This window comes from Myotis myotis, unplaced genomic scaffold (assembly GCF_014108235.1).
Source record: "Myotis myotis isolate mMyoMyo1 unplaced genomic scaffold, mMyoMyo1.p scaffold_m19_p_19, whole genome shotgun sequence".
Taxonomy (NCBI): Eukaryota; Metazoa; Chordata; class Mammalia; order Chiroptera; family Vespertilionidae; genus Myotis; species Myotis myotis.
Genome location: NW_023416323.1, coordinates 37,257,364 through 37,283,810, shown reverse-complemented (window position 1 = coordinate 37,283,810; position 26,447 = coordinate 37,257,364). Strand labels below are relative to the sequence as shown.

Genomic DNA, 26,447 nt, shown 5'->3' with positions numbered 1-26,447 from the left:
GGTTGATCCACAGCAGCACTACACACCCCGGCACCCCACAGGCAGCTTCACTCTGCCTAAGCCCCTCCCTGCAAACGGGTTTCGGAGAGAGGGAGCCAGTGCAGAGACAGGGTCTGAGGCAGGATGGCGGAGGAGCCGTGTGCCCGCGGGGCCCTCCTAGGCATCGCTGAGGTTGCTGTTGCTCAGGAGCACCTGCTCCCCGGGCTTGAAGGCTGGCATCCCGAGGTAGGGGCAGCTGGCGCAGCGGAAAGCGTCGCCCAGGTAACACTGTGGACATAGTAAATATACAACGATATACTGTAATATACTGGAGAGACCATCACACGGGGAGCTTATGCCAGGAATAGGGGCTAGGACGGGATCCCTAATTTCGTGTTATGGCCTCAGCGGCTGAAGGAAATGGCTGGGTGCATCTGTAGGTCCCCTGGGGGCCCAGACACAAGAGAGAGTTTTAAAGATCTCTGGTCCTATGAGAACAATGGCCTAGAGAAGCTCCTTAGGCCATATTTCTATATTCTCAGCATTCAAGTACCAGCTGAGCTCAGCCAAACGGCTGAATAATCTCAGGCCCACCAGGAAGTAGGAAGGGACAAAAATAAGAAACAAGAGCCCCCGTCTGGGCATGGGCATGCTGACCCTCTCTTAAGAGATAACCGTGCTGCCCCATGAAGACCTACATACATGTTCTCACATGTTCACCGATTATTGAAATATTGGGCAGGAAGTTCCTTACAGCGGGAGCTAGTCTGTGTGGCGTTCAGAATGACGCCCGAGACCGCTAAGGACTGGGAAATACTAAGCAACGATACTTACGTTTCCACAAGCCGACTTGGGTTGGGAGCTTGTCTGTGCCCGGGAATTCTCTTTTTCCAGTTCTTCAGCAAGGCCACACGTGCTGGGGAATCAGTAGCTGATGAGTGAGACTGGCCACCACCCAGAAACCCCCAATCCTGGCAGTACCAAATGTACGCAGACTTTCCTCTCCATTCCTTCCCACTGACTTCCCGGGAGCTGCTCTGCGAGATTCTCAAAGAAGCCGGAGCAGAGGACCCTGCCGATCTTTCCTCCCTGGGAGCCTTCTGAGATATGGAATCTCCATCTTTCCTTGTCTACTCAGGTTGGGGCTTCCTCTTCAGTTCTTCACAAATAATACATTGTCTGGGGATTCACATGTAGGTGGTTAAACTATCCACCCACATGTGAAAACTGGTTGAGCATCAACCTATGAACCAGTTTGATTCCCAGTCAGGGCACATGCCTGGGCTGTGGGCTCGGCCCCCAGTAGGGAGCGTGCAGGAGGCAGCTGATCAGTGATTCTCTCTCATCATTGATGTTTCTCTCTCTCTTCCTCTCCCTCCCTCTCTGAAATAAGCATGCAGAGGCGGCTGCTAAGATACCAGTAATAGCTCTGGTTCTTAACCTGGCGAGGCGTACCTGGTGTTCATTTTACTGTTCTCTAGAATGCTCCTGCAGGGAGGCCCTGCTGTAATCACAGAGAGCACAGTGACTGCGGGAAGAGAAGCCAGAAGCACCTGGACCCTGCTGCGGGCAGCACTCACCAGTTCTTGCAGGCCTTCCTCTTCTTCCCCTCTCCGCAGGAGGGGGCCCGCAGGGAGGCTGGGTCTGGCTTCTTCAAATCCTCTGGGTCCAGCAGCTCATCTGAGTCAATGAGATCCTGGGGAGTGTGGAAGCAGTGAGCGACGCGGCCATACTCTCTGCTAAGGAGAGGCGGAGGCGGCCACGGGCGGAGGCAGCAGGGTTGCCGCCTGTGTAAGGCACCTGCCATCCTCCCTCCAGTTGATGCTGAGTCGGGGCTGAGCACCACAGAAGATGCACTAGGCTGTGAGGGGACTGGGAACCGATTTACACTGGGAACAGCTGATAGCTGGTAAATGAAAAATACTTCAATAAACACTGCTTTTATAATTATTCAAAGTGTGTGGATACATTCCTGGGACACCCTGTATGTATAAGAAGGCCTGTCAGGTGGAAAGGGGAATAAAATATTTTCTCTAGAATTCCAGAGAAAAGGGCCAATATGATACATATGTTGCGTAATTCTTTGATAAACGCGTGGACAGGTAACCTGTAAGTTCTATGAGGGCACGAACCATAACCTACTTTGCTTGCCACTAGAACTTCGATAGTTGGAGAAGTGAACAACTTTGTTATGGAAGCACCGATCAAAGATGGAGCATGGCTTTGAAGACAGTGAGTGTCAGTGACTTGGCCAAAGGAGCCAATAAAAACATTTCAGCTGACAACTCTTTTCAAGTTTGCACATGCCCACGAGCGTCTTTAATGTATCGCCTGAAGTAAGAACAAGAAAATCTGTGGGGAAAACATGCTGAAAAGAAATGTCAAAGGCCACTAATGGGGAGGTGCCTCCTAACTGAGAAATGCCGGTGACAGGCACAGCCTCAACGCTGGGCTTTAAACACCTTCACAGCCACGAGTCCCGAGCGGCCGCTCCCAACCAGAAACACGCATCCCCAACGTGGGGGCTAAAGGAAAGCCATCAACAGGTGCCGCCTCACCATGCTCTCATCCTCCATGTCATTGGCTGAGAGGGTCCAGAGTTTGGCAGCTGCAGGGTCCACAGCAGGCTTCACTGAGTCCAAGCAGAAAAAGAAAAAGAGCTCTATTAAGAAGCCTTACACAAACTACAAGCAAACCTAAGTGCTTTCTATTGAGAGATTCTGTGCAGAGAACATACTGGACTGAGAGTCAAAAGACACGGGTTCAAGGCCCAGCTCCACCACTTACAAAAGGCAGGACCTTGTGCCGATCGCTCACTGTGATAGTCACAGAAGCCATCCTTTTTAAAAATATTGCTCTGTACCAGACATTATATAAAGCATTTCACATACATCATCTCATTTAATCCTGCTAACAACCTTAGGCGGGAAGCCTCTGTCATCCTAATTGCATAGCTAGAAAGCAGGTTTGGACACTTAGGCCACAAAGCCACACATGCCATTCTAATGCTTTCACTTCCACTCTACATTGCTTTCTCCTTTCTCTTGGTTTCCACCCTCAGAACACGGACCTATGGTACTCCGTACACCTACTGCGGGAGATTGAAGATGAATGAGAATGTGACAGAAAGCATGAGCACGCAGCTTCAGCCTCACATAAACCTGTTACACACAAGAAAACAAGCTCTGGAACCGATGCTGGCAGTGTAGCAAATCGGTGGCGGGAACCTCACACTTCCTGAGTTCCTCTACGGGACAGGAGAGCCCAAGAAGGGCCAGAAAAGGGCTGAGACCCCAATTCAGTGTGAGGCCTGGCCTCGAATGGGCCTGGGGGTAAGAGCACCCCCTAGTGATCACTGCCACAACTGCATGCTCGGACCTTCCACTGGGCAAACTGCTCATCTGAGCTGTTCCCACCATACGGGACTACGAACCCAAAGGTTAGGATTCCCAAGGGTTTCTTGAAGGTGTAAGTAGGCTGGACAGTCAAAACAGAGCTGTGTGACCGAACATATACACCTTTGCACATCTCAGAGCTGGGACAATTTTCTCAACCTGGGCGTTAAAAAACAGCGATAGGAAATGCAAAGCAGGGTCGGGAGTGTAATTTTCTGAGCAGAAGAAATATTTTTACAAGTGTCTTAGGATCCTCAAAGGAAGAAAAGCTAACTCTATTGGCACAAAGGCAGAGGACACATGGGAAGAGGAGCAGGGCACTCCTATCTATCATGACACCACCATGAGGTCTCCTGAGGATAAATATCAAAATTCTGGGGCCTGGAGAGACTTCAATAACTAAGCTCTGTGACTCAGGCCTCTAAAATCCGGAGTCCTCGCCCAGCCAGTGTGTCTCAGTGGCTGAGCATTGACTCATGAACCAGGAGGTCATGGTTTGATTCCCCGTCAGGGCACATGCCCAGGTTGTGGGCTCCATCCCCAGTAGCGGGAGTGCAGGAGGCAGCTGATTGATGATTCTCTCTCATCACTGATATTTCTCTCTCTCTCTTCCTCTCTCTGAAATTAATAAAAACAACAACATAATAAAATCTGGAGGCCTCAGTGTCCTCCAGTGCAGAAGGGCTGAACTAGATAATATCTATGCGTTAGTTCTGTTGCGATCTGAAAATGCCTAGGACAATAGTACAATAAGCATTCTTCCATTTTTAGAGGATTAGTCCTTCCTTAATTTCTTCCATCTGGAAATGACAGAAATGAAGGAAGGACTAATCCTCTAAAAATCTATCACGTCATTCAGATTTCTGTCTCAATTCCTAATGTGTCCTTCAGGACTATTCAGACAATAATGTCCAGTCTTACCTGAGGGAGACGACTTCTTGGCAGTAGAAAGCTTAAGTTGACTAGAAGAACCCACTTCAAAGTTGGGTTTTTTGCCTGTGATTTGCACAGAGACCAAACTGTCACTATGGTAACCCAGATGTTCTTGGACAGACTGTATCTCCTCAGGGCTCAAGGACTCCCGATGCAGCTGGAATTCAAGACATCAAAAGGATCAGGCCACACTCCTACAAAATGATGTTCTAAGCCCACCTATATGGGCATCAAATCCTAATTTCTGTGTTTAAAGTCAGCGGTCACCAACCTTTCGCACCTCACGGACCACTAGTGTCCACGGGTTGGCCACCACTGCTCCAAAGGTTTCCTTAAACCAGCGGTCACCAACCTTTCGGACCTCACGGACCACCGGCTGGCGACCGCTGTTTTAAGTAGTACATAGGGTAACAGCGGGAGTAACAGGCATCACCTCATGGTCACATCAGTTTCTCACTGATCATAACCCTAGAGTGCAACTTTTGTGTACATTTTTACTTTGGGCCTATTTTACTTGGAGTTTTAAAACTTTCCAAAGTTTTAAAACATTATCAAATATCTATTAGGCATAAGGCACGGTGCTATTCATTGTGAGGGTTGGGTGAGTATTGTGAAGATGAATCAGACATGGCCCTGTTGAATTGGATCTAAGCCTGTAGTGGGGAAGCAGACCCACCATCAAGACAGTAAAATTTAGATTCTGAGAGGAAAAGAACCACAGGGGGAGGGAAATGCTTTCTATGTGCCTTGGGAAGTAGCAGCAGACAGTAAAAGTAAAAAAATGAGTGGGGGTGCTGTGTCATTAAAACAATAATAACCTTGTGTCTAACAATTATAGAATGGTTAAACAAACCACAGCCCACCTATAGCACTGACTACTGTTACATCATGAAGACGAACAAGGGATGATACACTCAGATGGGTAAATGTCCAAAAAGCTAGTGACCTAACAATGTATACATATGACCTTACTGACATTAAGTAATGACATATGTATATACGTGTGTGTGTGTGTGTGTGTGTGTGTGTGTGTGTGGCTGCAAATACATAATGAATGGTTTCCTCTGGGGAGAGACATGTGAGCAAGGACTGGGATGTCATCACTTCATGTTCAATATTCTTCAGTATTAACTGAATTTTTGTGAGCATTCCTTATTTTAGAATAAAAAATGGAAAACCTTAAACTAAAAAGAAAAATAAAGAGTGGGCATGAATAAATTAAGGTCTTCAGTCATGTAGCAAATCAGTGGTATAATGGCTCTCATTATATTATTCTTACCTCACACCTAAGAAAATCTCAACATCAGGGAAGAATGTAGAAATATAAACACCTCTATTTAATTAAAATATTCCTACTGAACTGTCAAAAATGGGGTTTCCCCTCCAACCTCCACCAGCCGCCCACCAAATATCCAAGGATGATCTAGGTGACTGCCCTTCCCTGGGGCCTAGGACTGGCGTCCACTAAGAGATCTGTGCTCCGCTCTGCGGCCTCAGCGGGCAGCCCCACTAACCAGCACTGACACCGGAATAGGCCCCCACCCACCTGGGCCCCAGCCGAGCCTCTTCAGGGGGGACTATCCCAGAGGTTTTGTCCCTGGAGGCTTCATGTATCTCACATGCAAAGCACTTCCCAGCTTCATTCCTAGTCTAAGCGAACTGACCACCTCCCCTTCAGGGCTGGTATTTCCCCAGTTCTCTCTGTATTGTCTACGAAGAGGTACGTACTAGGTTAGTGACCCAGGGTTAGGTTCCCGGCAAAGAAGGCTGTCTCCCAACATACCTCTTTCACCTCCACAAGACCAGACAGAGTCAGGGCCGAACACAGCTTAGACGCCGTCTTCACTTTGCTATCGTTAGCTGCCAAGAGGAAAACCCCAATCAGCAGCTTTATAGGTGAAAGCAGGAAAAATAATAAAGGCTCTATCCTGTTTGAGTCATCAGGCATTAGAACAATAATAACCTTTTCTGTTTAATGTACATACATTTCGATGATATTTTAATTTGACTTGGTTATTCAAAATTCTCTTACCAGTACTCCTAAGTTTTAGATAGTAATTCCATTATTGTTTCTTATAGCTCTCTGCTTCTTGGAAATACCAAGCCTTCCAGGGTTGTTAGATAATGATTAGAAAGAGGCTTAGAAACTCTAACGTAACAAGTATCGGGTTATCTTTTTATACTTCTGATGAAAGACACTGTGTTTAGTCACCCAACGTTTACATTCCCAGCAACGTTTTTATAGCTCCACATAAACATCTTCATATACTTCAAAATATTTTCATTTCTATTGGTGAAATAAGTCATCACATTTTGATGCAAAGTCTGGTTAACAAATGTTAAAATTCAGAATTATATAATTCTTTGACACTTTACCACTTGAACAAAAAAGAAAGGTTTTTATTTCCTGAATTCCATCATAGTTTTCCATGAATCAATAATTACCTCATCACTCCCACATTTCCAGTCACTATATTTCAACTACAACTATGGATGTACAGGATGTTTAAAAAGTTCAGAGATGTCTCGAGAGCCCATCAACCTCACTTCCCCCCTGGTAACATCTGATACAATTCTAATACAATATGAAGACCAGGAAGCCGACACTGATAAGTCCACAGAGCTTATCCAAATTTCACCAGATTTACATGCACGTGTGTGTGCATATGTGTGTGTGGTTCTAGGCAATCTTAGCACACATGTAGCTTAGTGTAACCAATTACCACAATCAAGATATAGATTGTTCTCTGACCACAGAAGCCCCCGTACTAGCCCTTTACAGCCTCACACACCACCTCCCAGACAGTCACCAATTCATTTTCCGTCACCTGTAACTTTGTATTTCAGGAATGTTGTATGAGCGAAATCAGACAGCGTGTGACCTTTGAGACTGGCTTTTTCACTCAGCACGATTCCCTTGGGATTCATCCAAGGTGCTGCACATATGAAGTTTGTTCCCTTTTACTGCTGCACGGTTTCCCATGGTACAGACATAGCAAAGGTTAACCGTTCGTTCACCTGCTGAAGGACCCAGCCATGTTCAGATAGGCGGTTTCCTTCTATTTTACTACCTCCTGGGTCAGAGATCACACATTTCTTCAGATGTGTAGCTTCAGATTTTTTACAATAATGTATATCTAATGATAAGATCAGCTGTAAGAATATTGATCTCCAAATGGTAGCTCCTGCTCAGAGATGCAGCAAGCATAGGCACAGATGCAACCCTGCGAAAGTCCCGTCTTTCAGAGGAAGGCTTCCTTACCTACAGCTGTCTCCACTGGCTCTTTCAGAAACAGACTTCCCCCAGGCCGAAGGATCCGGGCCATCTCAGCCAGAACCTCAGCACTGTGCAGAGTGCAGCTTCCAGGAATTGCACCCGCTAGAATAACGTCAAAGCTAGATTCTTTGTGTGCAGCTGAAAAGAAGGAAGACGGTGTCAGCAACCACCTGGACGCCAGGAGCTGTCTCCCAAGCCCTCCGAGCCCGCACCAAGGCCACGCCTGGCCCTGTAGAATGCACACCCACCCGTCCAGCAAATGCGATTAGACCACCACTGCTAGGATGAGGGGAAAGGACACTGCTGCCCTGCTCTCCCTCAGTCTTACTACTTTCATATCCTTTGATACGCTCGTGGGAAGAAGTCAAAGAGGAAGCTGAAGAGTAGGCTTTAAAAGAAAAAGTGGCGTAGCTAAGAAAGAAACAAGAACATGCTATATCAGGGGTCCTCAAACTTTTTAAACAGGGGGCCAGTTCACTGTCCCTCAGACCGTTGGAGGGCCGGACTATAGTTTAAAAAAAAAAACTATGAACAAATTCCTATGCACACCGCACATATCTTATTTTAAAGTAAAAAAACAAAATGGGAACAAATACAATATTTGTATTTGCATGTGGCCTGCGGGCCGTAGTTTGAGGACCCCTGTGCTATTCAAATCAACCACACTCCTGAGTCCACTGTGTCTCAACTGAAAACAGCAGGGTGACAGGCCACTGCCATCATGTGCCACCCAAACAAAAACTCGGTTATCTTATCAGAAGTGCAGCACTCCCGTTGAAAGCTCCCCACTTCGCCCCACCCCGACCCTGTAAAGACAACCTGGGTAGGTACTTACATTGCAACAGCTGGTTGATGTTTTCCACAGACACTCGGCCCTCACTGCCGGTTATCGCCTGCAGCTTTTCCACCAGGTCTTTCAGAGCCTCCGGCGGGGAGGGCTCATCCCAGACCACCGCCACGGACTGGCCAGCCGAGATCCCAAAGTCTGCCATCCCTGCTGTGTGCACACCTAAAACCACCGGCCAAAGGAGAGTCAGGGCTGAGCAGGGACGAAAGCGCAATTTCACCCACGAGGCACCATCGACTGTGATTAGAATCACAACCTAATTCTGACCGGGAATGCGGACCACGTTAGAGATTCTTGCTGTCAATACCAGAGTTTGAATAAATGAACGAGCTCGTTACCCCAAGGTTTCATAACCCCAACATACCCAAAAAGCAGGCTGCCTCCTCAGAGCACCCTGACTTGGCAGTCAAGTAAAGAGCTTGAAGGCAGAAAGTTATTTCCTCTCTGATATGAGACAGTTCAGCTTGACCAGAATATATAACAGGCAACACACTAATTAGGCAGAAGTATGACTCAGCAAGAAAGGCAAAGAAATTGGCAGACAACCCAACCACAAGCTTAATGTGTGTGTTTTTTTAAAGAGACAAGTTATTAGGTTTGGCAAGTTGAATATTTTCCCTTTTAGCAAAATATGATCAATGTATCAGTGATCAACAGTATCTACTATGTCTTTCTTTAATATTTAGTATAGCCAGGGTGTTTAAAAACACGTTACATACATGATCTCAAATGAATCTCAGAAACAACTTAACCTAGGCATTATTCCCATTTGACAGCCAGGAAACTGAGGCCTCTGACTTTGCCCAGGACACACACTAGTAAGTGTTGTGTGGATATAGTAAGAGCTGGGGTTTGAATCCAAGTCCACATGACTGTAAAGCCAGGGCTTTCATCCTATGGAAATTTCCCCACATGGGTCAACTTTCTCTTCCACTTGATACTCAGGCGAGTAGAGAATGAAATCGGGTCAGGAGCTAGCACTCTACTCAGTTCCTCCTTTCTTTCTTAAATATTAATGCCACAAAGTTTCCGACTTAAAATAGCTCCAATAAATGACATCGGGACAGAAGCTGTGGTGGGGACATCAGGGTGAATCAGTCTTATGCTGAACACTGTCTTCTGCAGAGGTGGCTGTGACAATTATACCACCATCGACACTCTGGGACGGAATTTAAGCCGTGTGCATATGTTCTTCCTTCTTTAAAAATGTTGACTTCATGCCCTGGCCGGTTTGGCTCAGTGGATAGAACGTCAGCCTGCAGACTCAAGGGTTCCGGGTTCGATTCCGGTCAGGGGCATGTACCTTGGTTGTGGGCACATCCCCAGTAGGGGGTGTGCAGGAGGCAGCTGATCGATGTTTCTCTCTCATCAATGTTTCTAACTCTCTATCCCTCTCCCTTCCTCTCTGTAAAAAATCAATAAAATATATTTTTTTAAAAAATGTTGACTTCAAATGACTTGCTCCTCTGCCCCCGAAACAAGCCCAGGTTAGCCAGTCATCCTTCACCGCTGCAGCACTCTGGTTTTGCTGCTCACTTCCGAAAGGAGCTTTATCCGAAAGGTTTTCTTTTCCAGAGCAAAAGCAAAACTCCTTCGTCTTCGGGATTCAGGTTCTCTACAATCTGGCTCCACGTGTGTCTCCACCTCTCCAAAGTGAATTTTGCAGTTTTGCTCTATCATGCCTTTTATCGAGTTTCTTCCGTGTGGAATGCATACTCTTTACTATCCTGACCTGGCTGCAAGTCGCAGTAAAAGGCTGCCAAGTGTTATTAGACAATCAGGATTCCTTAGTCACTGAATTATGGTTTTCAAATCCCTAAACAATGCATAATCATGAAATAAAAACTTTTATCTTATTTACTTTTTAAAATTCTTTTTTTAAATGTTATTTATTTCAGAGAGAGAGAGGGGGGGGGAGAGATAGAAACATCAGTGATGAAAGAGAATCACTGATCGGCTGCCTCCCATGTGGCCCCTACTGGGGATCGAGCCTGCAACCTGGGCATGTGCCCTTGACCAGGAATCAAACCCTGACCTCCTAGCTCATGGGTCAACGCTAAACCACTGAGCCACACCGGTTGGGCAATAAATAAAGACTTTTAAGGCTTTTACTGTCACATGATACACATGATACTGAGGAAGAAGCTTTGCAAATCTTTAAGTTGAGTGACTTGAGATCCATCTCCTCACATTTAAGAACCAGCCAGGGAAGACAGAAATATGGATCGCTGGGGATTAAGTTATAAGACACAAATGACATGTTTCTAGAATAATGGTCCTGGCTGGTATGGCTCAGTGGTTGAGCATTGACCCATGAACCAGGAGGTCATGGTTGGATTCCCAGTCGGGGCACAAGCCCAATTTGCAGGCTCAACCACTGAGCCACATGGGCTGGGCTCAACCTGTGCCTTTAGAGGTGGAGTAGAAGTCACTGTCATGGCACTGGACGTCTCTGTTAGCCACCTGTCCAACTCTAACTGCTGCACACACATGCCCGTGGCTCTTCTAAAACGTTCCTGCAGGCAGTGACAGCAGATGTCTCAGAATAACTTCTGGAGATACACCTGCTTCTTTTTTTTTTTTTTTTTTTTAATGTATTTTTATTGATTTCAGAGACGAAGGGAGAGAAATATAGAAACATCAATGATGAGAGAGAATCATTGATTGGCTGCCTCCTGCACGCCCCCTATTGGGGATCGAGCTCACAACCCCAGACATGTGCCCTCAACTGGAATCAAACCTAGTACCCTTTGGTCCGCAGGCAGATGCTCTATCCATCAAGCCAAACCAGCTAGGGCACACCTGCTTCTTTTTAAGGTACCGAGTTAACATCAAATCTTGAGGCATTTGTCTTCTCTTAAGGAGGAACGGGGCCAAAAGAAAGAACTAAGCCCTGGCCGGTTTGGCTCAGTGGATAGAGCATTGGCCTGCGGACTCAAGGGTCCTGGGTTCGATTCCAGTCAGGGGCATGTACCTTGGTTGCGGGCACATCCCCGTGGGGAGTGTGCAGGAGGCAGCTCGTCGATGTTTCTCTCTCGTTGATGTTTCTGGCTCTCTATCCCTCTCCCTTCCTCTCTGTAAAAAACCAATAAAATATATTTAAAAGAAAAAAAAAAGAAAGAAAAAGAAAAAACTAAGATTGACGTTTGGGTATTGGTTCAAGTAAAAAATCAAATCCTTTTAAGTCAGGTGCATAAAAAAACCTGAGAATCCTTCCTGGGAGGTATGGCTCATCGGTTGAGCGTTGACCTATGAACCAGGAGGTCACAGTTCGATTCTCAGTCAAGGCACATGCCGGGATTGTGGGCTCAGTCCCCAGTGAGGGGCATGCAGGATCAATGGTTTTCTCTCGTCATTGATGTTTCTCTCTCTCTCTCTGAAACCAAGAAAAACAATATTGAAAAAAGAAATAAAAGCCTTAGCCAGTTTGGTTCAATGGATAGAGGACTGAAGGGTCCCCGGTTTGATTCCGGTCAAGGGCACGTACCTGGGTTGCAGGTTCAATCCCCAGCCCTGGTCAGGGTGCTGGGGGAGGCAACCAATCAATGTGTCTCTCTCACATCGATGTTTCTCTCTCTCTCTCTCTCTCTCTCTCTCTCTCTCTCCCCTCCTTCCACTCTCTAAAAAATCAATGGAAAAGTATCCGCAGGTGAGGATTAAAACAAAAACAACAAAAACCGCCTGAAAATCCTGACAGTCACCAGAAAAGAAAATTTTAATTAAAATGAACTGACTGAAGCTCATGAATATATATATATATACACACACAGAGGGGGGAAAAGGGGGATAATCAGCAAGGAAACAGGACACTCAAAGGAAAAGGAAAAGGAAAAGGAAGATTGTCACCAGGCAATTAGGTGTGTGTCAAGAGTTAAGGGTTACAAACGCTAGAACATCCACCTGTGGGCGAAAGGAGCCATATACTAAACCTGGACAAGCTTAGGGGAGGCCTGCGTGGCGGCCTTGCAAACTTAGAGACCTACATAACCACAAAGGATGGTCTGGAATGAGCACTTCTTCAAACTACAAGCAGTTCACTGTGGGTAGTCAGGTCCCAAGGCAGTATTTTTCCCTAGCAAAGGTTAACCTTCACCTGAACTAAGCCCGTTTGTGTCTAGAATAACATGTCTTTGCAAAAACAAAGTGATTTCCCTTTTCCAGACCCCTCAAAGCACAGAGACCACAAATCCCCTCATCATCACTGTCATCCTGATGGTTGTAGACTGTTGCACCCACAGAAGCACAAGAAGTGTGTCCATCCTTTTACTTTTTATCCAGTTCTAGAGGTTTCCGGCTGTGCTTTCTCCCGCCACCCCCCTAATCCATCACCAACGGATTTCGTGTAACCCGCTTAGGGCTCCTCCTTTGATTGTAATGTACAAAACAAAGTACAAAAGCGCCATCCTCCGGACCATTATCTTCAACCCACTGAGAGTCAGCTTCCCGGCAACTGTCAGCAGTTTGGCTCAAATAAACTCACAAAAATTCTTCACAGGATTGAATGTTTCTTACGTGAACACAGAGAGGAGGCTCATCTGAAGATAAATGGACAGAACTCAGAAAACAAAACAACCCATAGGGCAGTGCTTTATGGAACTGGAGAGATGGGTGTGAAATTTTAACATTGGGGGGGTTTTGGCTTAAACAGACACAGAGACCAGGCGGGGTCTGACTGCAAACACAAACTTGACAGAATGACGTGCTCAGCTCCTCTGACAACAGAAATCCCCGCGCGGCTCTGCGAGGACAGTGGTTTGAGGCCAGTCCGTGACCTTCCGGGGTCACCCAGGGCTGGGCACCCCGTGTCTGACCTTCCGGGGTCACCCGGGGCTTGGCGCTCCGTGTCTGAATGAACGCCGCCAGCCTTTCCCAAAGCTGCAGATCCTACAAATCACCCGGAGCGGGGCTGGTGTTAGAACCGGGCTCCTGGAGGAGACCCGCATGCAATGAATGAACCAACCCTCCAGGAGAAAGGCCTGGGCATCCGGCCGACCCGCAAGCATCCCCCGTGGTTCTTCCCATCCGGCAAGTTTGGGAAATAGCTGATTAGAACCAACTCATCACCTCAGGGCAGTGGTTCTCAACCTTCCTAACGCCACGACCCTTTCATACAGTTCCTCATGTTGTGGTGACCCCCAACCATAACATTATTTTCGTTGCTACTTCATCACTGTAATGTTGCTACTGTTATGAATCGTCATGTAAATATCTGGTATGCAGATATTTACACTGTGACAAATTGAACATAATGCAAGCATAGTGATGAATCACAAAAACAATATGTAATTATGTATGTGTTTTCCGATGGTCTTAGGCGGCCCCTGTGAAAGGGTCGTTCGACCCCCAGGTTGCGAACCGTTGCCTCAGAGGTTCAGGAAAATCACTGGCTCCAAAGTACAACCTGGAGGTTCCCCCAACGACCGAAACGAAACGCCTTCCGTTCGAGACGTGGGACCGAGGCCCAAGGTCACAACAGCTGGCCACGGGCAGAAGGGGGTCTCCCACCCCGGCCTCTGGGACCCCAGCCCCGGCGCTTCCTCCCGACCGCTGTCCCTGGGGCCTAGGCCGAGGCAGGCATTCCAGGAAGGACCAGGGCCACAGCGCCAGGAGCCCGCGGCCGACAAGACCGGTCCGGCCCCTCACGCTGGATTCTCAGGGCAAAAGCCCGCCATGGTCCTCGGGGAGGTGGCCAAGGCTAGTTCCCACCAAGTGACACGACTGGGACGAGGACATGGGAGGGTCTGGGGACGAGGATGGGCCGGGAGGGGACGACCAGGGGAGGTTGTGTTCTTGGCGGCACCCAACAAGCGCTTACCTGGTACCCGGGACGCCTTCCTCGCGTCTCCGCAGCCGCCGGCTCCGCGCACGCGCTTCTCGCGAGAGGCGGGGGCTCACGCGGAGCGTGAGGGCGGAAGTGGTTGCGCTGACGTCGGAGACGTGCCCGCTCCCAAGATGGCGGCGGTGTCCAGCGCGTTCGGCCGAGCGGGCTGGAGGCTCCTGCAGCTGCGGTGCCTGCCCGGTGAGGGGGCGGCCGAGCCGGGGAGCGGCGGGGAGCGGGGAGGGGGCGCGAGGCCGACCTGGGCTGGGTGCGGGGCGGAAGAGGCCGTGGCGGCGGCTCGCGAGCAAGGTGAGGTGAAGGGCACGGGCGCGGGGCCGCCGGCGTCCCGGGATGGAACGGGCCGTCTGGCTGGGCTTCTGCCCCGAGTCAGCAGATGCAAGGGGCCAAGAGCCGCGGAGCAGGGCCTCTCCCTCCCATTTAATGGGCTTAACGAAGCCCCAGAGAGGGCTGTGGGTGCCCAAGGTCACCCAGCTCGTGGTTGCGGAACTCGGCCCCCGTCTCCTAAGTCCCTTGCGAGGGCCCGGGGCCGGGAACACGAGGGACAGAGGTGGAGGCGACCGGAGAGAGCACCTTGGCCACCGTTTCCGGTCAGTCAGCGCCCCCCCACGTCCGTTAATTCTGTGATCCCCTTGCACCACCTTGGCCGCTATGTAGTCAGGATTTCTGTTTATACATCCGAGTTCTTAAAAAGACAGGCGTTTACTTAAAAGAGGAAATTTTGTATCGTTGGCATAAATGGACTAGACCCAATGTGACACATTAACAAAAATATATAGCTAATAACATAATAAACACTCTCCTGCATTTCACCTAAACTCTCCTAAATCACAGTGGTTCCTTCAGAACCTCCCTGTCCTTTTCAACGTATTATGGATAGTCGCTCCCGTTTTTCTATACGTACACTAAAAGGCAGGTGTTTTCACACCTATCGTGCTGTGTTTTTTAAATCATTGTTCCCGCCGAAACCGGTGTGGCTCAGTGGATAGAGCGTCGGCCTGCGGACTGAAAGGTCCCAGGTTCGATTCCGGTCAAGGGCATGTACCTGGGTTGCGGGCATATCCCCAGTAGGAGATGTGCAGGAGGCAGCTGATCGATGTTTCTAACTCTCTATCTCTCTCCCTTCCTCTCTGTAAGAAATCAATAAAATATATTTAAAATAAATAAATCATTGGTCCCTGAGGGACCCGATAGATTTTTTTTAAAAAATGATGCCCTTTTGTTGTTTGTATACAAAACTCCAAACTAAATATGATTAGTCAAAGCAATGCCTGTGACCCCGCAAATCCACTCCTAAGTATTTACAAATACCAGAGGAAACGAAAGCATTACGTCCGCAACAAGGTTTGTACAAGTACGTGCGTAGCAACTTCACTGATAATAGCCAACCGTGAGCCAGCCCAGGTGTCCACCCGCAGAAGAGTGTCCTCACGGAATACTACTCAGCAGTAAAAAAGCAACCTGCTGGCTTACACAAAAAGCATAGCTCAGCCTAAACAGTGTGTTCCACAAAAGAAGCCACATAAAAATGACATGCTGTACGGCTGTATTTAGACGAAGTGCTAGGACAGGCAAAACTAGACGGGAACATTCAGAACCGTGGGTAGGGAACGGCTGGGAAGGAACATGAGGGCCCTTGCAGGGAGGTGATCACCTCTAGATGGGGGTTCAGGTTATATAAGTATGCATTTGTCAAAATTCAGAATTGGCACGTTTCAGACTTTTGCATTTCATTGTATATAAATAGCTCAATAAAGGAACAGAAGATATTAAACTCCGCTTCATAGAGGCACGGGGGAATGTTTAGAGATGAAGAATACTGAGGCCTGCAACAAATGTATCAAAATACAAAATGGATTAAAGGAAGAGTGTGTGATGGCTGCATATATAGAGTATCTGGATGGTGGATATAAGGGCATTCATGCCACGATTCTTTCAACTTGTTTGCAATGTTTTATAATACAATGTTGGGAAAGAAAAAAGTATGAAGTGGTGCTTTTCCAAAAGCCCTTTCCTAATGTGAATGAAGGGGGTGTTGCAATATTGTAGATGAGAAAGCAGGCATCATATAAACACTAGGGGTCAGTACTCAGACCTTCTAATTTCTAGTCCAGCGCTCTAGCCATAATATCTATAATAATAAAAGGGTAATATGCTAATTAAACTGGACGTCATTCCGGACGTCCTTCCTGACAAAGCCGGAGGGAAGCCAGCCCGGGTCTGGGTGCCTGCGGGTGGCCCAAGGGAAGGCACCGGGTCCCAGGTTCCTGCCAGTGGCCGGAAGGAAGCAGCCCGGGCCCAGGTCCCAGGTGCCTGCTGGCAGCCAGAGGAGGGAAGCCGGAAGCTGGGGGAAGGAAGGCCTACTCTTGCACGAATTTTCATCCATCGGGCCTCTAGTATAAACGTGAAACATTTCCAAGTCACTGTCACTTTTTGTTTCAGCCCCACTCCCATGGAGCAAGTAATGGAGATTATTCTTTTTAATTATTATTCTTAATTTGCCTACTTTAAAGTCACGCTCACAGGGATGAAATGGCTTGCCCATTACCACACAGCTAACAAATGATAGAAACAGGCCTAGAAGCAGGTCTTCTGTTTTCTGGCTCAGACTCTTGTCTCCACGTCATGTCTCAAGGTTGCCAATTTACCCTGAATTTTGCCTGAGACCCAACACTTGGATAAGTGGTGCTGGAGGGGACTCTGCCCTCTTACTCTCCCCATCCCTGTACCATGGTAGGTCTCAAAGGGTCTTCTCTGGTGAGTGTCACCGACTGACCAGTCCTGCTTCCGTTTCAGTGTCCCGCTGCCAGCCAGCCCTGGCGCCACGCGCCTTCCATGCGTCAGCTCTGCAGCTGAGGGCTTCAGATGAGCAGAAGCCCCGACCTCCCCCTCCTTTTTCTCAGCAACATTCTGAGACGCAGGGGGCGGAAGAACCCAGTCCAGAGTCTTCTCGTCCACCCCCCAGGTAGGCACCAGAACCCTGTCGACCCATTTCTGGCCACTGCGTGCTTGGGTACATCTGTTCTCCTTCCTCTCTCCTCTCTTCTTTCTCACCTTTCATCATGATCAGACTATCTTTGAAAGGAACCTCCTGTTTTTTAATGAAAATGGTGCCTGTACATTGTAAAACATCTAAACAATACAAAGAAGTTCACAAAAATTACTGGAAATCACAGATCCAGAAATAACTCTGCCAATATTTTTGTTACTACCTTTTTAGATGTTTCTGTAAGCATATTTCACATGTAAACTTCTGTATATAATAATGATTAATTACAGCCCTGGCCTCTATGGCTTAGTTGGTTAAGGCGTCATCCTGTGAACTGAAGGGTTAAGGGATCAATTCCCGGTCAGGACACATACCCTGATTGCTAGTTCGATCCCTGGTTAGGGTACCTATGGGAGGCTACCGATCAATGTTTCTCTCACACATTGATGTTTCTCTCTTTCTCTCCATCTACCTTCTCTCTCTCTCTCTCTCTCAAATCAATAAAAACATCCTTGGATAAGGATTTAAAAAAACAATAATCATGATTAATTATATGTGCTCTTTCAGAATCTGTTTTTTCACTCTGTATACATTTTTAATATCTCTTCACGGTCATTATTTTAGTAATTGCATAATATTCCAGCAAATGGTGGTACCAAAGTTTGTTTAACCTATCTTTTATTGATGAATATTTAGATTTCCTTCAGTGGTATGAAAAATAATGTGATAAAGTGTGTGATTCTCAGCAATGGGAGCACTGAGTCAAAGGAGATGCACATGTAGCATTTTGTTACATATGTGGGGCCAAATTGTCCTCTAGAAACATAATTTCCATTTCCATTAGATATTTTTTTCTTAATCCTACCACTGAGAAGTTCCTCTAGCTCTGAAATTAAGTATCCCCAGTCATTATTCTGGTCTTCTGATTAACATTTCATTTCAGTTCAACAAATATTTTTTTGAGGATCTACTTTGTGCCAGACCCTGTGGATAATACGACCACTGTTTCAGACCTCATGGCGTTACCGTCCGGTGCAAATACAGATAGAGAAACTGTGCTGAGGGCTAGAAACAGGGAATCCTGGGAGCTGCAGGAGCACGTGTCCTGTGGCGTGACGTCCTCGCTCACTGCTGCCTGCTCTCAGTGAGCGTACGGGAGGGGAAGGATGGTAGAGGTTTTACCGTGTTGGCACTACGATAGCAATACACAAACGCAAATGTCCTCCCAACATGTGCTTACTAACTAGTAGCTATGGTTTCTGCTCAGCCTCATTTTGCACTCGAGGCAGCAGGCAGGAGGATGAGGTGTGCAGGGCTCTGTCCCCATGTCTGCCTCGGATTTGGGTCTCAGGTACACAGACCAGGGCGGCGACGAGGAGGAGGACCACGAGAGTGAGGAGCAGCTGCAGCACCGCATCCTGACAGCAGCCCTGGAGTTCGTGCCTGCCCGTGGGTGGACGGCAGAGGCAATTGCGGAAGGGGCCCAGGTGTGTGTAGGTGAGGGCGGGGCAGCCTGACCAAGATCAGCCGGGAGGGAGTTCCGTCAGCCAAAGCAGAGGCCTTGCATCAGCCAACGTGCCGCCCAGCTTAGAACCCTCGCCCCTGTAGGGTTTTCTGGGTGTTTTATTCCTTGTTTTTTTTTTTTGCAGGGGGAGGTTCTTTATTAGTAAGGTGAAACTAGGTTCATTATAAAACTTTTTTACTATAAAAAGAATATAAGATGTAGTTGGTTCTTAGGAGTAAGGTTCTAAAGGCAGCCCGTGTAAAGAATTGCCTATGACAAAAATGACCATATTTCATTGACTCTAAGATGCCAGTGGTTGTAAGAAGCAGCATTGTTGTATGCATCACTGAAAAAGGTAAATGCCGCCTTTAAACTGTGACACATCATCAGTTGTACAATTCACACTGATTGTTTAAAATGAAAAATATGTGCATCTTAGACTTGATGAAATACGGTGTTTGAAAACGCCAAAGAAGGCACCACTTGGGAGAACAACACGCTGTATTTTTCTCAGTAAGTCTAACACATTTGGTCCTGCATCGGAATAGACTGGCAGATTGCCCTCCAAGAGGGCTGTGTACTTCCACCAAAAGAGGCATTTCCCCACTCCCCACAGGGGGAGTTTCTAGTTAATGTTTTTGTTTTGTTCCTTTTTCTCCTTCTGTCTCTGCTGCTGTCAGGGTTCTGCCTCCAGCAGATGCACAGCAGTTGCTGTAGATCGGGAGTAGCAGGGATCTTTGTGGCTTTGTTAACTTCTTGACAACTCATTAAGGAAAGCTTTGTTGTTGTTTTTTATTTTTATTCATTGATTTTAGAGAGAAGAAGGGAAAGAGAGAGAAACATCAATTTGTTGTTCCACTTATTGGTGCATTCATTGGTTGCTTCTTGTATGTGCCCTGACCGGGGATCGCACCCACAGCCCTGGCTTATAAGGGCAATAATTAACTGAGCTACCCAGTCAGGGTCTTGTTGTTTTTTGAACAACTAAGTGACTCCATTTCCAAGAGAGAAATTAAGTGAATTGGTAAAGGAAAGGGTTATGAGCATCTTCCCCAGCCCCTTATTATGTTAGTTAGGCCTCCAGGTTACAGGTGTCAGAGTTCCACTCTGACTGGCTCAAGCAAGAAGGAGTGTTTTGACTCACTTAGTAACAAAAGTCTGGAAGTAGCTTGGGCACAACATTCTTGGGTTGTGGGGCTGGGGACTTTCTCTCCAGCATATCTGCTCCGCGTTCCTCTCTGCTCCCAACAGCAGGGGTAATGTATGTAACGTGTTTTAAACACCCTGGCTATACTATCAATCAGCAGGGGCCTCCCATGCAGGACTAGGAGTGGCTCGGCAGCCCCCGTGGAGAGAGCTCCTCGTTCCCATCAGTCCTAGCCAGAGTCCCAAGGCGGTTTCTCCGGGCCTGGGGTTGCTCGCGTACGCATCTTTGAGATGGCGCTGTGAACTCCCGTCCAAGTCTGCAGCACGCCAGGGGCTTGATGGAGTGTGGTTAGCTTCACCCACGTCTCACGGATGAAGAATGAAGAGTGGGGTGGCCCCCTGGAAACAAAGCTGCCGTTACTAGAAGAGGCACCAGTGGCGAGCGGGCAGCACATGTCCACTACGCGCGCCGCCCTGTTCTGTTCTTCCTCCGTAGTCTCTGGGCCTCTCCAGTGCAGCAGCCAGCATGTTCGGGAGCGATGGCAGTGAGCTGATCCTGCATTTTGTGACCCAGTGCAATGCCCGGCTCACCCAGGTGCTGGAGGAGGAGCAGAAGCTGGTACAGCTGAGCCAGGCAGAGTAAGTCCTGTGGCGTTGTCGCTCGGGGTGGCAGCTAAGGCTGGAGTGACTCAGGCCCCACCAGCTGTCCCTAGGAGGCCAGTCCAAGCAGAGCCAAAAGGGGCATTCAGCAGCCCTGCTGCGTCCAGGGGACAGGCTCACAGGCAGCCGCCTGGCTCGGACAGCTGTCGGCAGGCCAGCGCCCGGAGCCAGCCGGCCTCTCCCCCTGTGCTAGCACCGAGCCATGCCTTTGACCCAGAGACGCATATTTTCTTCTCCCTCTTCCAGGAAGAGGAAGACAGACCAGTTCCTGAGGGACGCAGTGGAGACCAGACTGAGAATGCTGATCCCGTACATTGAGCACTGGCCCCGGGTACAGAGTCCATATCCAGGCCCCCACGCAACAATGTCTTCAGATGGATACCTGCCAGCACCTTCCACTCGGAGCACTGGGCGCGGTCAGGCCTCAGCTCACTGACCCCACAGGCCCAGGGATGCTCCGGGCACGTGGCAGAGCTAGGTTTCAGATTTGGGGGGGGGGGGGGGGGGAGGGGGTGCCAAAGAGAGTAACTCAGAGCCTTCGGTGTCTCGGTCCCTGGAGATGTGAGTGGCCTGGGTGCTGGATCGCGTCCTGGGTGGGGCCTTGGTGGCCCGAGTGTGCCCGCAGGCCTTCAGTGAGTAGGAGTCCGTGAAGGAGATGAGAAAAGTCAGCGGATTGTATTGGCCATGTCGTGAACAGGCCTGTCGTGTTTCAGATCTCGGGGCACTGGCCTTCTTTTCAGATTGTCAGTGTGAGGCTTGAGGATTGGAGTTTTCTTCCACGGGCTTTTCTGCCCTTCTCTGAAGCTTCCTTTTCCTCTTTCAAAGCATGTCATAGGGTGGGCCCTGCTCTCAGTTAAGCAGGTCAAGTCGAAGCACATCAGAGGAATGCAGGGCCATCTGGTGCCCCATCCAGCTAGGACTCTGTTGAACACGTCATTTCAGTCAGTCAGTGGACACACGGGAACACCCAGGCCGGGTGTGTAGGGAGCACGGCCGAGTGGAGCCTGCCTCCTGCCTGTGCTGCCGCTGGATTTCCAGACCTGGCGCCTCGACTCGTTCCGCCTCACGATTCAAGGGATGAAAACGAGTGCGTTAGGCCTGGCTGCCTGCTGGTGCAGCACGTTTCCTGGGCTCCTGGCACCGAGAGGACACTTCCCAGCCCATCCAGGACCTCTCTGTCCAAACCCCAGAGGCCCCGGCTGAGGACTTAAGTTGACAAAGTGGCAAGACCTTGTACTGTCAGGAGGTGGTGTCTGCTGATGGAGGAGTCTGGGTTGTGCCATTGCTTGTATTAGTTGAAGGATTAGTTTCAGATAACATATCAACTTGAGCAGAAAGTCACGGGGAGGAACTTACTGAGGCTGCAGTGGGACAAGAGGAGGAACGTGACCTAGAATTTGGATCTAGACACCACCCCCAGATTCCCTTCCTATCTCTGCTTCTTCCTCCATGTGACCTCCTCATCCTCACTCTCAGTACTCAGAGAGACCAGGCCAGACCCTCTGCTGTCTGCATTCCCAAGTCCACATGCTGGGGATTGAGGATCTGATTGGGCCGGGAGAGGAGGATGGGCCCTGGTCCCCATCGACTGTGGTCAGGGTTGTTAGCCGCCGGGGGGTGGGAGGTGGGTCTCAGATGCGAGCTGGGCAAGCCCCCTCACGTAGGTCAGTGGAGAGGTGAGGCACCAGCCACCCAGGCGCGGTTATCCCCTGTGTGCTGTACCTGTCCCCGTCCTTCCCGCAGGCCCTCAGCATCCTCATGCTCCCTCACAACATCCCGGCCAGCCTGAGCCTGCTCACCAGCATGGTGGACGAAATGTGGCATTACGCCGGGGACCAGTCCACTGACGTGAGTGCTTCTGCAGGCCCTCGGGGCCCCGGGAAAAGCTTGGGTTGAGCATTTCTTCAACAAGTTTGTGGAATTTCTTTGATCACAAATCTCTTCAGGGGCCTGCAGCGCCATGCCCATCCTGGTGAGGAGAGGCTGAGGTGTGAGGGAGGGCCCTCTACAGGCCACAGTGGGATCTAGATCATCCCATGACAGGAACCAATACTCCAGTCGCAAACCAGTGGTGCTTCCTCCCAACCTGCAGTGGTGACAAAAGACGTCAGAGGGCCTTGTGATTGGGCTGCTACTTTATAATGCCCCCCGCCCCCATCTCCTAAAATTTATATTCTGCAGCAAAATTTCTCAGTGTGACTTTCATGAGACTGATTTTTTTTTTAATGCCATGGAGACACCATTGCTTTAAAAGGAAACTCCCACCCCCAGCCCATCTTGGCCTGCTTTGCTAAGAAATCAATAAGCCTTTAAACAGGCACCAGGAAAGAATGTGACTTGTGAATGCTATTATATTTCTGTAAGGAAGTTTTTAAAATGTATACCTTTATAAAAAGAAATTAATATCCAGGCTGGGGAGGCAAAGAGATGCCCGCCCCCGGCTCTAACATAGTGCTTTAATAAACTCCCCCCTGCGGGAATATACCAGCAACAGAGATGGCAGCGAAATGAAATTAGAAAGCAAAGAAATTAAAGGAATAAAGCACGGAGCAGCCGAGCCAGTGCTCTGAAGAGCAGTTTCCCAGGACAGTTGGCGTCGCTAAAGGACTTGCCTCTCAGCGTTTCCTCGCTGTTCCCATCGGTCCGTGATGCCCAGCCGTCACTTGCCGTGGAACACACTACAGTTTGCTCATAACTGGCTGACCACAGAGCCTCCCCGCACTTAGATGTCCTAAGACAGTCTTTTTGCCAGCAGTTCCAAAAGGCCCAGATGTAGCAAAGTCACCTGCATGCTTAGTAAACTCCAGCCTCCTGGCACTCCAGATCCACTGACTGAATGCTAAGAGGCTGGGCCCGGGGGCTTGCTTTTTTTAAAACATTTTTTTAAAATCCTCATCTGAGGATATGTGTTTATTGATTTTTAGAGAGAGAGAGAGAGAGGGTGGGAGAGAAAGACATGGATGTGAGAAAGAAACATGGATCGGTTGCCTCCTGTACGCTCCCCAACCCAGGTACCGAACCCACAGCCTAGGTATGCGCCCTGACAGGGAATTGAACCCACAACCTTTTAGTGCATGGGACGACGCTCCAACCAACCGAGCCACCCGGCCAGGCTGGGAGCTTGCGTTTTTAATTTCCCAGGTCATTCTGATGTGCAGCCACGTGGTGGGACAATAGTGTTGTCCAGAGAGCCGGATGTATCTGTGCGGGAAAGAAGAAGTCAGGAGGAAGGCCATGCGTGCCTGTGGCTTTGGGCAGAAGCCGCCCCGATTGCCCCGCCCGCAGCAGTCGCGGTGACCCGCCGGCCTGGTGGTTTTCTTTGCAGTTCAACTGGTACACCCGCCGGGCTGTGCTGGCTGCTATCTACAACACAACAGAGCTGGTGATGACGCAGGACTCCTCCCCCGACTTCGAGGACACTTGGCGCTTCTTGGAAAACCGGATTAACGACGCGATGAACATGGGCCACACTGCCAATCAGGTAGTGGGGCTAGCCATTCGGGAAGCCTCCTCTCCAGGCACCCCCTCCTCCTCGGGTCACAGCTGGGCGCTGTCTTTCCCTTGCTCCCCTGTGGCCTCAGCTGACAGTCCTGGGGGCCTTCCCCGGGAGCTGGGCTGGTTCCTCCTAGCAGCCTCTCCAAGAGCCACACTTGGCCCATTTGCGGCTGTGTTGTCTGTAGGTTCTCCCTCCAGTACACAGCCCTCTTGACTCCACCTGTTGGGACCAGTAGGCCTGCTGGTTTGTCCTACCTGTCTCACCTTGGCTTGTGGTGGGGGCTAAGAGAACCTGACTCTGACTCCTTCTAGGTGAAGTCCACTGGAGAGGCACTGGTGCAAGGACTCATGGGTGCAGCAGTGACGGTGGGTACTTCCCTGCTCATCCCTGCCCTCCCCCATCCCACTCTGGCCTGTGCTGCTTAATGTATCCCTGACCCCAAATAGTTTTGTAGCCTTAAACTGGAAAGCTTAAGTAATGAGACTGACAGCGGTGCAGTCCAACTCTCTTGATTCCAAATACAGTGGGGCCTTGACTGACGAGTGTCCCGACGAACGAGTTTTTCGAGATACGAGCCGTCTCTCGGCCGATTTTTTGCTTTGAGTTGCGAGCTAAAATTCGGGTTACGAGCCAGCTTCAGATACCCCACCGCTAGTTGGCGCAGCGAACGTCACAGTGAATGCCACAACATCAGCCCAGCATCACGTGTCTCACTCGTTCACTTTTTGATTTGACATACGAGTAATTTGAGTTACGAGCTCCGTCACGGAACGAATTAAACTCATAAGTCAAGGCCCCACTGTATCCCACCTCTGTTTTCTACTGGCTGACTCCCTGGACCCCAGGACATCAGATCACAGCCACGGGTGCTGCTTTGAAAATCCGGACCTCTCCCATTGAAGTCCTGGGGCAGGGCAAGGCCTTAGCACTCTCTCTGTTTCCACCCCTTTCTCAGCTCAAGAACCTGACAGGTCTGAACCAGCGCCGGTGAGCAAGAAGGGGTATAAGCTAGCGTGCCCAGAAGAAAACCTGCGGATATATTTAAGGGACATTGAACAGTATGAAGTGCCAGCACAGGACAGGACTCTGAGTCACCACCACAGCCACCTGGAAGCCACAGGGCGCTTGATGATACAGTTGTAGCCCGGGAGTGGGCCACTTCCTCAGTTCCTAGTACCAAGCCCGGCTTCCTGATGTCTTTCTGCAGTTGTGTGATTGACAACTGAGGCTCTCAGCCAGCGTTCAAGCCACAGAAACCAGCACGGCCTGTCTCACAGGCACCTTGGTCATATCTTAACCTTCCTAGAATGCTCTGGGACTCCCAGGTCAAAGTCAGGGTCTCAAGCTACCCCTGTGGCAGCTGATCCACAGCACAGCACAGGCACGTGCACCCAGAAGTGCCCCTTGCGGCCTTTTTCCTCTCCAGCAGCCTGAGATACTGCACCTGGGACCCCCTCAGAAAGCTGCCACATGAGACAGGTGCCTGCTGGACAGTGGTTCACAGCCCGGCCAGGGGTGTGATCTCAGGCCTGGTGTCGCATTACACCAGCGTGCGTGCAGGCTTATTAGTGAACTTAGACTCTGTAAAAATAATAATAAATATGTTTGAATCCATCTACTGTTGTGTAGTTAGTTTTCATCCAGACCATGGCAGGTATCCAAGAGCCCAGAGAGAGACAGCAGTGTGGGAAGGGTTTGAGGCTGAGTTCTGGGCCTGGTGCTGCCTAACAGTATGACAGCTCTGCATCTCTGGGCCCAGGCTTCCCATCAGTAAAACGGGAGTGACAGGGGCCTTTCCTCTCACCGTTAGCTCCTTTGCTGCGCTTGTCTATTGCTAACCATTTCAGGATCCAGTCTAGCTTTAATAATTTCCTTGGCCCCCACTGGCTGGGCTCCTTTTGCAAGTCTGGTTAACTCACGTTGGTCAGCTCAGGCTGCGGGCGGGAAGGGAAAGGGTATATACCTACCATTCAAGTATAGTTGGCTAAAGCACACTTGTTTTTCCATAAATGTACCAACTTCATTCTTTTAAAAGACATAGTATTCCTGTGTGTATATTTCACCAGGCGTCTCAATGGACAGTTACTTTTGTTTCTTTTTTGATGTTACAAACTGTGCTGCAGTGATCATCCCTGTAAATGTATCTTTGCTTAAAACTTAAAGCATTTCTGCAGGATGAATTCCTGGAAGCGTTATTGTTGAGTCAAGGGTGTATGCGTGCTTTGCCAAATCACCATCCTAGATTTGGCAAATCACCAACTGGTGCATTGCAACCAGGTGGTGGGATAGAAACCACGAGCCCGGAGCAGTCCCGGCCTCCGAGCAGTAGGTGGTGCTGTGGGCGCGTCTCCGAGGAAGCGGTGGGGGCCGCGCTGACCGACTTCC

General features: G+C 49.2%; 2 protein-coding genes across 3 annotated transcripts; one reads left to right on the top strand and one right to left on the bottom strand.

The window, feature by feature from the left end:
• Positions 1–9: 9 nt before the first annotated feature.
• CIAPIN1 (cytokine induced apoptosis inhibitor 1) lies at positions 10–14,372 on the bottom strand. Of its 2 annotated transcripts, none has more exons than XM_036345792.1 (9): positions 14,247–14,372; positions 8,420–8,593; positions 7,570–7,722; positions 6,091–6,167; positions 4,296–4,464; positions 2,538–2,611; positions 1,560–1,675; positions 814–895; positions 10–267 (listed from the first exon to the last, which is right to left on the bottom strand). In XM_036345792.1, the coding sequence occupies exons 2-9, from the start codon at positions 8,574–8,576 to the stop codon at positions 157–159; spliced, it is 939 nt and encodes a 312-aa protein (XP_036201685.1). In that variant the 5' UTR covers positions 8,577–8,593; positions 14,247–14,372; the 3' UTR covers positions 10–156. The 2 variants fall into 2 exon arrangements, with proteins under 2 accessions (XP_036201685.1, XP_036201686.1); XM_036345793.1 differs by lacking the exon at positions 14,247–14,372 and adding an exon at positions 8,796–9,657.
• COQ9 (coenzyme Q9) lies at positions 14,335–25,676 on the top strand. The gene is made up of 9 exons (XM_036345791.1): positions 14,335–14,450; positions 17,064–17,232; positions 18,608–18,743; positions 20,403–20,545; positions 20,813–20,897; positions 22,310–22,414; positions 23,892–24,047; positions 24,374–24,427; positions 25,018–25,676. Exons 1-9 carry the CDS (start codon positions 14,384–14,386, stop codon positions 25,051–25,053), a joined length of 951 nt encoding a protein of 316 aa, XP_036201684.1. The 5' UTR covers positions 14,335–14,383; the 3' UTR covers positions 25,054–25,676.
• The last annotated feature ends 771 nt before the right edge of the window (positions 25,677–26,447 follow it).

Coding starts and splice junctions, on each gene's coding strand:
- CIAPIN1 (XM_036345792.1), bottom strand. CDS start 8,576: ATGGCAGACTTTGGGATCTCGGCTGGCCAGTCCGTGGCGGTGGTCTGG. Junction 2,612..4,295: donor CAAGAAGTCGTCTCCCTCAG/GTAAGACTGGAC, acceptor GCTTGGACTCAG/TGAAGCCTGCTGTGGACCCT. Junction 1,676..2,537: donor ACATGGAGGATGAGAGCATG/GTGAGGCGGCAC, acceptor CACACTCCCCAG/GATCTCATTGACTCAGATGA.
- COQ9 (XM_036345791.1), top strand. CDS start 14,384: ATGGCGGCGGTGTCCAGCGCGTTCGGCCGAGCGGGCTGGAGGCTCCTG. Junction 20,898..22,309: donor ACATTGAGCACTGGCCCCGG/GTACAGAGTCCA, acceptor TCCTTCCCGCAG/GCCCTCAGCATCCTCATGCT. Junction 22,415..23,891: donor CCGGGGACCAGTCCACTGAC/GTGAGTGCTTCT, acceptor TTTTCTTTGCAG/TTCAACTGGTACACCCGCCG.